Below are 10754 nucleotides of genomic sequence, written 5' to 3' on the forward strand. Positions count from 1 at the left end.
ATAATTTAAAAAATTGATACATATATTATTAATAAGCAAATCTTATATCTACACATATCTTTTCTTTTGTAATTTTCTATGAAATCATTTGTTATATTTATTTAAAGAAACAAAAAAGTAAAAAATATATAAAAAAAATTTAGTTTTCAATAGAAAATTTGCGTCACATTTCAATAACGTCACTCGTGATTAGAGTAAACGCATATAAGATAGTTGGTATGACACATAACCTAGAAATATTTAACTTTCAAAACGACTTGTGGAAAAAGTTTTGTTGTGATTATTATATAAAATATTTGTGAAAACTTATAAATATTAGAAGTATTGTTTTAATTTTTATGACTTATTATTTATTTCTGAATTTTTTTATTGACTTTAAAAAAACATGATCATTTATTTCATAACTTTTTGCATTTATAAGAAAACTCATGTAATTTAAATTAGCATGTATGTAATTCTACATTTCTAGAGAATACGTTTTTAGCAGAATAATTATGAATATTGTAAATATATGAACAAATATATCCGTATTTTTTTCAAAATTTAAATTTTATTATTGTATTAAGTGATAACCTTGGAAAGTTTGAAACAAAGATATAGTTAAAAAACTAAATGATTAGAATTTATATATTATCCAAAAGGTAATTTACAAAAAAATATTTTTTTAATGAATATTAGTAATATATTAATAATTAATTCTATAAATTTATAGGATGTTTTTGGAAAATAATGATTATTATCAGAATGATATTTTTAATGACTATCAAAGGAAATAATTTTAAAATACATAAAAAAAGATAAGAAAAGATTTTTTCAATGACATGTGAAAAGCTTTGTTGTTTAAAGTTGGTAAATTTATTCTATAATAAAATTATATTATATTATATATATAATAAATTATATTATATATTGTATTTTAATATTTAGATAATCATGGATGAAAGGAGGGTAGCAGATTATTTTGTTATTGCTGGTTTACCTGGACAAGACAATGATTTTGATAATGATAATGAAAATAATGACCAATTAGAAGATTGGTATCAAGAAGGAACACATGTAAAAGATATTAATATGAAACCTCCAATTACTGATCTTGCTATCATATTTCCTGCATTGGGTGAAAAATGTCCAGAAGGGTATGTTTTGTTAGAACATACTGTTTCAGGTTTACCTGCTGATTTAAATCATGGAAGTCTAAGAACAAATGAATGTTATTTATGTTATCGTCGAGGACGTGATAAACCACCATTAGTTGATATAGGTAAGATAAAAAAATTTAAAAATATTAATACTTTATATATAAATAATTTAATACTTACATTTTACAATTTATATATATTTTACATTATATACAATAATTATAAATATTTTAATAATAAAAAAAATAATACAATAATAAAAATAAAACATTTATAATANTATATTTTATATATAAATAAAAATTTAATTTTTCATGTTTAATACATAATAAAAGATAATATATTATTTTATTTTTATTTTTATTAATTTTTGTCTTATAAATGTTATACTTTGTTTATATTATACTCTATTGTTACATATATTTCATGGAGTATAAGCAATATATAATATTTTGTAATCTTCATATTTAAAATATATTATAGTGTAAAAAAACATGAATAATATTTGAAAAAATTTATCGTATAATATTTAATTATATCAGTTTAATAAATTTTGTAAAAGAAATATAAAATCTTTAAAAAAGAATGTGCAATATTTATGTATATAAGATGAATTATTATATCTCATTACAAATTTTTATATAGAATAAAGGAAAAAATAAAATTATTGGAATACACTAAAATACTTTAAGATAAACTATTTATTATTTTTTACTCTTGATCATTTAATATAACAATCAAGATCATTTGTTAAATAACTAAATTAACTAAATGTTAATTAACTAATTAACTAAATATACCTTTGTTATTTTATATAAAAATTTAAAGTATAATACAAGCAATAATATATGTTTAAAGTTTTTTATTAAAGTTACAAGAAATATAAATTTTTTTTCACAAAATTTGACAAATTTTGAAAATATAAGTATTTGTGAGATTAATTTCTTATATTTAAAGTTAAATTCAAAAATTTTTTTTATGAAGTTTCATGAAATATATTTTTAAAATATATAAAAAATATTTAAATATAATCATTAAGTCAGGTATCATAGTTCTTCCACCTTCCAGTTTTGGATCTTTAAGCTCTTTTTGGAAAATTATACAAGGCAAAAAGTTTATTTTACTCAAATTGAAATCACCAAGGACATATAAATTGTGATTATATAATAACAAATAAGTTTGAAATCCTAGAAGATATATACATTTATTGTAAGTAATAGAGAAATATGATAATTCATTAAAAATAGGTAATTTTAATATTTTTGGTAGGTTGATCTTTAACAAAATATATAAATTAATGTAATTAGAAGAAAAAAATGTTGGATTTGTAAATACTTATAAATACATGTTTTATGTTAATATTCAAATAGAAAATATTACTATATCTTATTTGCAATCAATATTATTCAATATATCAATATATTTATTTATGCTTCGTTACATTCTCTTTATAATTGTCTTAATTATTAATTATTATAATATATTACACATAAAAATTATACATTTTTTTTTTAATTTTTGTAATTTTAAATATATTTATTATCTAATTATTCATATAAATATTTTTGACAATGTTGAAAAAGTTTTACTTTATTTTTTTATTTTTTTTATTTTCTGTTATTATAGATATATATATTTTAGTTTCTGTTATTATAGAATATTTTGAAAATATTTTATAAACTATTACATTAATTTTTCGAATGTTTTTTTTAAAATCTAAAGATTTCTTATTAATGAATTATTAAGATTTCTAAACTAATAAATTAGAATAAATAATGTAATATTGATATTTCAATTTTATTTTTTGTCTTGTAAATATTAATTTTATAGTATCAACTTATAATTATTTAAATTAAAATTTAATTAAAATTAAATTATTTGAATTAGATTTTATAATATTAACTTATAATTACTTGAATTAATTTTTCAATTACAAATAATAATTAATTAAATTTATATATATATATATATGGAATAATTAATTGGCATTTAAAATTTTTACATACTTTATAAAATGATTGACTCATGAGTGTTTTTTATATATAAAATAATATGATTTAAATAATTAATAAAATAATGTGTAATTTATATGTGTAAAATACCATTAATAAAATTATAAAAATACATCAAAATATTGCTTATTATACTTGTTGATATAGCTATTAGAACTAGATATAAAAATCATTATTTTTATGGAATTATAATATTTCAAATTTTATTTAAAAAAATATTGCATGTTCTTGCTTTTTATATAATTTTAGTATAGTATATAGTATAGAAATTAGGTTTACATATAATTCATCAATATGTTTAATAAAATAAGTATTTTAAATAACATACTATTGATATGAATTATTATATTATTATTAATTAATATAATTAATATAAATTATTAATATTAATTAATATAAATTAATTTATAACAGATATCTTTAATTGATATCTTAAATCTTAATGTCTTAAATCTTAATTTAAAAAATAAGGAAATATTAAGTTTATTAATTTTTTAATTTAAATTTTTCAATTATATTATAAGTAATATTTAATATATATAAAGAAATTATAATTTTGCAATAAACATTTAAAAATAAAAAATTATAATTATAATTTAATAGGATAAATTTTTTTTTAATTTTTGCTATTATTTTAGATACAGTTTAAATTAATATACATTGAAAATTTTATTAATTTGAAATTTTGTAATTATATATAGAATTAATTAATAATTATTAATATAATAAAATTAATATCATTGTAAAGTATTAAGAAATACATATTACAGGTGTAATATATGATGGTAAAGAACGTATAATGCAAGATGCAGAGATGATATTAGAAACTCCAAAAGGACATTTAGCTAATGTAAATAACTCAACATCAAGAATATTTGTGACATATAGACGTGCAAGTCGTAAAATGCCATGCAATTCATTAGTTGTGACTGATATTTGTGTGATATTAACAAATAAAGGAGAAACTCCCCCACATGCATTCTGTGTCATCAATAAAAATTTAAACAAAGGCATGCTGGGTAGTGATGTGTTTTTGTGTTACAAGAAATCTATGAATCGGGCAAATTTGATATCATTTAAACCTACAATATTGTATAAATATCCAATAGTTGATTATAGCAGTTTCATTTTTCCAAATTCTGTTGCAATGTTTTGTTTACCAATGGGAGCAACAATAGAATGTTGGCCCAAAGTGGCGTGTAAACCTAAACCAGTATTTTCTACATTTGTTTTAACGGTTGCTGATGCAGCTCAAAAAATATATGGATCAGCATTAACATTTTATGAGGAACTTGAATTAGAAATGGATATTCCAAATTTTAAAGAAAATCAACAACCAGATGTATTTATGGAAAATATAAAAAATTCTGGTAAGTATTATATATATTACTATATATACTATATATACTATACTATATATACTATATATATATATATTATTATAAATATATACCTATTATCATATTATTATAATATTATAATATTACTATTATAAATTTTCGAATAAAAGACTTAAAGACTTAAAGACCTAATAAAAAACATGAGATATTTTATCTATAATTGCAAAAAATTTTTGATTCTAACTTAAACAAAACTTTATTTAAATTTAAAGAACAAGCAAAAATATTAGATATATATATATTTTTTTTTTTTAACTGAAGTAATTCAAATTTAAAAAATCATTCTTTAAAATTTAATTTCGAATCTTGAAATTTTGAAAACAAAAATTAAAGATACAAAAATTATATGATTTCTAATTCATAAGAACAAAATTAGAATAGAAAAAATTTTAAAAAGAAAATTGAGATGACTTTAATTATTTATTCATCAAAAGTCATTACATTTTTATTTCAAAAATAATGATAAATATATATACATATATTTATGTATAATTACTTACAATTAATATAAAATTTCATATTTTTTGCTACTTGTTATCAAAACTGATCACTTATAGTATTCGCATCAATGGTCCATACGTAAAATTTATTGAAACTATTACAATATATAATTTCTGTAAGATAATTTCTGTATGATTACAAAAACAGAAAGTTAACTAAAAACATAATTGCAATTGATTTTGTTTATATTATATAATAATTCAGTACAATGTAATTCGCTATTTTTTCATTCTACATATTATTAATATTTTTTCACCATACTAAATAGATATCTAAATAATTAAAATCAAAAAATAATTAAAATCAAATGATGAGTCATCATTTTTTGGTTCTTTATTTTTTTTTTTTATTTTTTATTATTTGATATATATTTTTTCTTATTTAATTTTATAATTCCAATACAATTTACCAAATATTGAATTCTTAATTTTTTAAAATGCGAAATATTATAAAAATTTTTTATTCAAATGATATCTGGATGATCTAGAATAGATATAAATATTCATAATTGATCAAATATCAATCAGTTTTTATAAAATTCATATACCATATATAGACAAATATTTCCAAAAACTCATAAATAAAGAAAATTACAAATTCAAATGATAAGTTTATTTGTTGTTTTAAGTTAAATTATTTAAGATATAGATATATATAATATTTATATTTCTCATTTATGAATATTGTCAAGATTCTATGTTTAGAATTTCTAATTCCTAATCTTTGTTTTCTTACAAACTATTTCCTTAAAGTATTTTTGCAAAAGAGAATATTTTGCAAAGGAAAATTATGCCAATATGGGAATTGAAACATTAAATAAATGTAAAAATAAAAAAATTTAGGATTTGATTTGTTCACAGAAAAATTTAATACTAGATAAAGTGTTGACATCAAAGTGATAAGAGAGCAAAAAATTTAAGTCTTAAAAAAATAGCAATTTTTGTTAAAAATATAAAATCCTTCTTATTTTTTTGTTTCAGTTGAACATGCAGATATTGATTATCAACAAGTAAAAATGAAAACATATAAACAATCCGGAATATTTAAAAAGCTTACAGAATCGCAATTAGAAAAATTGCAATATACAAATCCTGCAACACAATCTTTGAATATTAGTAAATCTATATGCATCTTATCACATTGGCCATTTTTTGACACATTTGAAAAATTTTTAGTTTTTTTACATAGCATGTGTAATAACAAATCTCAATCAGTTCCTATTGAAAAATATATAGCATATTTTTTGTATGATATACCATTTCCAAGTCCACAGAGACCCAGAATTCTTGTACAGTTAAGTACTAAGAACAGATTGATTTTGACACAACCAGAAGATTTGGCACTACCTAGATCGGGTGCCAGTTTTCGTCAGTTACTTATCAATTTAGGACCTGATAATTGTTTACTTATATTATTATTAATCCTTACTGAACAGAAAATACTTGTACATTCATTACGTCCTGATGTACTTACATCGGTGAGCGAAGCAATCGCTATGATACTATTTCCATTTAAATGGCAATGTCCATACATACCTTTGTGTCCTCTTGGATTGGCTGAAGTAACGTATTTTATTTTATCGGTTTAATTTTAAGCCGACAAAGGTAATAATATATTTGCAATTGTAGGTTCTACATGCCCCATTGCCATTTTTAATTGGTGTGGATTCTAGATTTTTCGATTTATATGATCCTCCTTCCGATGTTAATTGTGTAAATTTAGATACAAATAACATAGCGATTTGTGATGACAAAAAATATTTAAATGTGAAATTATTACCGAAAAAAGCAGCTAGACAACTTAGAAATTGGTTAGAACATCTTTATTCAAAATTGATTTCTTTGGGCAAAAGTTATTCATCCATGAAAGGTATGTTTAACACTTCATTATTTTTATGCTTGTTTATTTTTTATACTATTTTAATTAATTTAATTTTTAGATACAGAGGATGAAGAATTCAGTGTGGACAAAGAATTTCAACAAAAACGAAAAGAACAAGCTTTAGAGCTTGAAATACAAGATGCTTTTTTAAGATTTACCGCTACTATACTTAAAGGTTACCGCGCTTTTTTATTACCAATTACAAAAGCACCAACGGTTGGTTCTACAGATCCAACTAGTTTATTCAACATATTAGCATTTCTCAGAAGTCGAGACAAAACTCATGCAAAATTTTATAGTATGTTAGTAAAAACGCAAATGTTTATAAGGTTTGTTCTTATTAATTTCTCTTATATAATTCTAGTATTTAATTTAACAAATTATTTTTAAGATATTTATTAGTTTTATTATATTATAGTAGTATTATGGTTGAACATCGATTCTTTATAGTATTCTTATTGCTGAATCAATTCGAATTTTGATTTTGAAGTCATTTATTTTAGATCTAAGTATTTGAATATATTGAATAAATACAATTTAAATAATTTGCATTAATTTAAATTCTCAGAACTCTTATTATCTGGATATATAAATATCGAAATACAATTATTATCTGGATATATAAATACAATATCAAAATATAATTACATTTTTTTTAATTTGAACACTTAGATATTCTGATTGTACAAATTTTAATAGTTTCTGAATAACAATTCTGAAATTATATATTTATTTATATTGATTTTCGAAATGGAATTTAAATTATAATAACTATTTTGACTATTTGAATATTTGGATAATAAAAATCTTAGTTTTTTTATGCTTAATAAAGAGCAATCATTATTTCACATTTACATTGCTATATTTTATTTTATAGAAGCAGCTTAAGAAAATTATAATAACAAATTATATAATTAATGTTCTACAATGTATAATAAAGTTAGAAACAAATTTATTAAATAACATTTTTTTACAAATATAGATTACACAATATTATTCTGGTAAAAAGAGTAAAAGTTTTCTGGGTAAAAACTATTAACATTTTATTTATTACATTTTATATATTATATATTATATAAAATGTTTTTTTTTTTTTTTTTTTTTTTTTTTTTATACAAAAACTTTTAAAAGCTCTCAACAGTAAATAATATTAAAATATGTCCATTTTGTTTATCTTGTAAATTCTAATTCCAATGTTCTTTAGTCTAAATCGCGATTCTTATGAGAGTATTGTAACAATTCTGTTTCAAAAAAATTTATTTATATAAAAATACAATTTATATTATATTTATATTTACCGCAATGGATCGTAAAAATATGATATATTTTATATTTGCTACGACAGATTAATATTTAAAGAAAAAAGGATCACAGTTTTTTTATTATTTAGTCATGTAAGACAATTGTTTTTCAAAAAATATTGAAAAATACAACTTTCAATAAACAATCTTTTTGTTTTAATAATAGAATTTTCTTTACTATTCTTTTATGCTATTTTATCGTAAAATATTTTTAATTTTTTTTATATTTAAATTTTCTTATTTAAATATTTTCTTATATCTATAGTAATATTCTCGTTTTTTATCTATTTTATATAAAATATTTTTTTCATTATTATCATTTTAAATTTTCTTATCTTACTTTTTTTTATTTAATTCTAAATATGATTTTTGTTTTTATATATATTAAAAATATATTGTATTTTTTTGTTTATTTCTACTTTTTTTTATTTTTTACTTTTTTTGATTTTTTTTTACTTTTTTCAATTATGACGATATTGACTATTCATTGAATCAATCAATTTACAAATGATCAATATGATGAAATACAATGTTTGGATATTATTTAAAATTTAAAATAAGTCATTAAAAATTTCACGATTGGATTAGATTTTTTATGGCTAAGGGCAAAAATTATTAATTCTCATCAATCCTATAAAATGTGTTTTCCTATATGTATTCAAAGAATAAAAAGTTAGTCTTGAAAAATATTTATGTGCAGATAATCAATATAATTTGTATAATAATTATATTATAAATTATATAATATTGAATACACACATTTACAACAACGAGATTAATTTAACAATTTTAATAAATTTTTATTTTTTGTAATAATATATCAGTATGTTTATAAATATGTTGAGATAAATCGTTAATAAAATATATTTCATTTTTATTTTTTTTTTCTATTTTCTTTCTTTTCTATTATTATTTATAAGATATTATAAAAAAATTTTGTAATTTTTCTATATGTGTCTTTCATTCAAGATCGATATTTTTATAATATATCACATCCTTTTATATTTTTTAGATTTATAGAAGAAAGAAGTTTTGTATCTGATATGGACATGGCAGGTTTAGCATTTTTTGATGAATGTACCGAACGTGTTGAGGACGAAAACGGTGAGAATATATTTTTATCAATTTATAAATATACAATCACAAAATAATAATAATCATAAATAATTAATTAATTTAATAATTAATAGTTATTTAAATAATAAAAAAATCTTAACTTAAGCTACATATTTTAGTGCCTCTTTTGGAATTGGATGAATCTCAACATAGCGAACGAACAGTATTTATACCTCCTCCTGAACCTGTCCCAAATCAACCATCGATTATATATCGTACATTTAAATTGAATCCTGAATTAATAAGACCACAAAAAAATTTCAACATAAGAAATCCAGATTTAAGTGCCTTTGGAATAGTACCAGGAAGTCCTATGGCACGTAGAACTAAACACGAAATTAAAGTGGCACAAAGGATGGCACGTAAACAAGTAAATAAATATTTTCTAAAAATTATATTTTTCAGTTAAATTTTGAATAAAATTATACATTCAATAATTAATTTATAATATTAATATATTTAGCAAATTGCAATAAATAAATTTTTTTTGGAAATCTATATAATTATTATATCAAATAGAGCAATATTATTATATATAATAATTAAAAAAATATAAAAGTTTTTTTTATTTTTTTTTTTTATAATAATTTAAAATGTTTTTCTAGGCAGCAATGCCAGATAGATGGGGTAGATGTCTGCTTGGAACATGTTATAGTCTTTGGTTCTTGCATTTACCGGCTATGCTACAGACTTCCAATCAACCAGCTACAATCTTACATCAAGCTTATGATTTATTAGTTAAAATGCCGAAATTACATCTTGATCCTATTGAAGAAGTAAATTTTTTTTCCGTTCTTATGTATTAAAATAATTGTTGCAATTAAATTATGTTAACGAATTTTACCGTAAAAGATATCGATTTTAGGTTTGCTATAGAGCTATGATGCAATTATGTGGTGTCTATGGACAACCTGTTTTAGCTGTAAAATTATTATTTCATATGAAACGCAGTGGAGTACAACCAAACGCACTCACTTATGGATTTTACAATAAGGTACAATCCTTAATAAATAGCGATTATCTTAAAAACATAAAAAATCGAATACATAAATTATGAAATATACTTTCTTATTATGCTTAGGCTGTACTTGAAGCAACATGGCCATCTGATATGACAAATTCAAGTCAGTTAATGTGGAATAAATTAAGAAATGCCATAGTTGGAGCTGCTCTATTTAAAAGAGCTGGTAAAAGAAGTGCCAGAAGAAGATTAAGTTCGAATGCAGAATTGTTATCTATTGATGGCAAAACTGCAAGTATGGAACATGCATTTTCTAGATCTAGTCTTGACAGTTCTCATTCTCAAGATACAGAAGCCGCCCATAGCGATTGTGAGTATTATTTCTTTTTTCTAAATATTAAATCAATCTCTCTCTTTTTTTTTCCCTCCCTCCCTCCCTCCCT

General features: G+C 20.2%; 1 protein-coding gene across 4 annotated transcripts in view; it reads left to right on the forward strand.

Annotated features, from left to right (window-relative positions):
- Nucleotides 1-166: 166 nt before the first annotated feature.
- LOC102672256 (DENN domain-containing protein Crag) overlaps nt 167-10754 on the forward strand; it is a 19386-nt gene continuing 8798 nt past the window's right edge. The window contains exons 1-12 of one of the 4 annotated variants that reach the window (XM_006615870.2): nt 167-641; nt 713-849; nt 928-1261; nt 3922-4521; nt 6033-6613; nt 6681-6921; nt 6992-7262; nt 9247-9338; nt 9470-9720; nt 9956-10126; nt 10216-10344; nt 10432-10681. In XM_006615870.2, the coding sequence (XP_006615933.1) occupies nt 817-849; nt 928-1261; nt 3922-4521; nt 6033-6613; nt 6681-6921; nt 6992-7262; nt 9247-9338; nt 9470-9720; nt 9956-10126; nt 10216-10344; nt 10432-10681 (2953 nt within the window). In that variant the 5' untranslated portion in view covers nt 167-641; nt 713-816. Of the gene's footprint in view, nt 642-712; nt 850-927; nt 1262-2324; nt 2349-3921; nt 4522-6032; nt 6614-6680; nt 6922-6991; nt 7263-9246; nt 9339-9469; nt 9721-9955; nt 10127-10215; nt 10345-10431; nt 10682-10754 lie in introns of those variants that run through there. The other 3 variants (XM_006615869.2, XM_006615871.2, XM_006615873.2) reach the window with 3 other exon arrangements.

The sequence above is a fragment of the Apis dorsata genome, unplaced genomic scaffold, assembly GCF_000469605.1.
Source record: "Apis dorsata unplaced genomic scaffold, Apis dorsata 1.3 scaffold_247, whole genome shotgun sequence".
Lineage (NCBI taxonomy): Eukaryota > Metazoa > Arthropoda > Insecta > Hymenoptera > Apidae > Apis > Apis dorsata.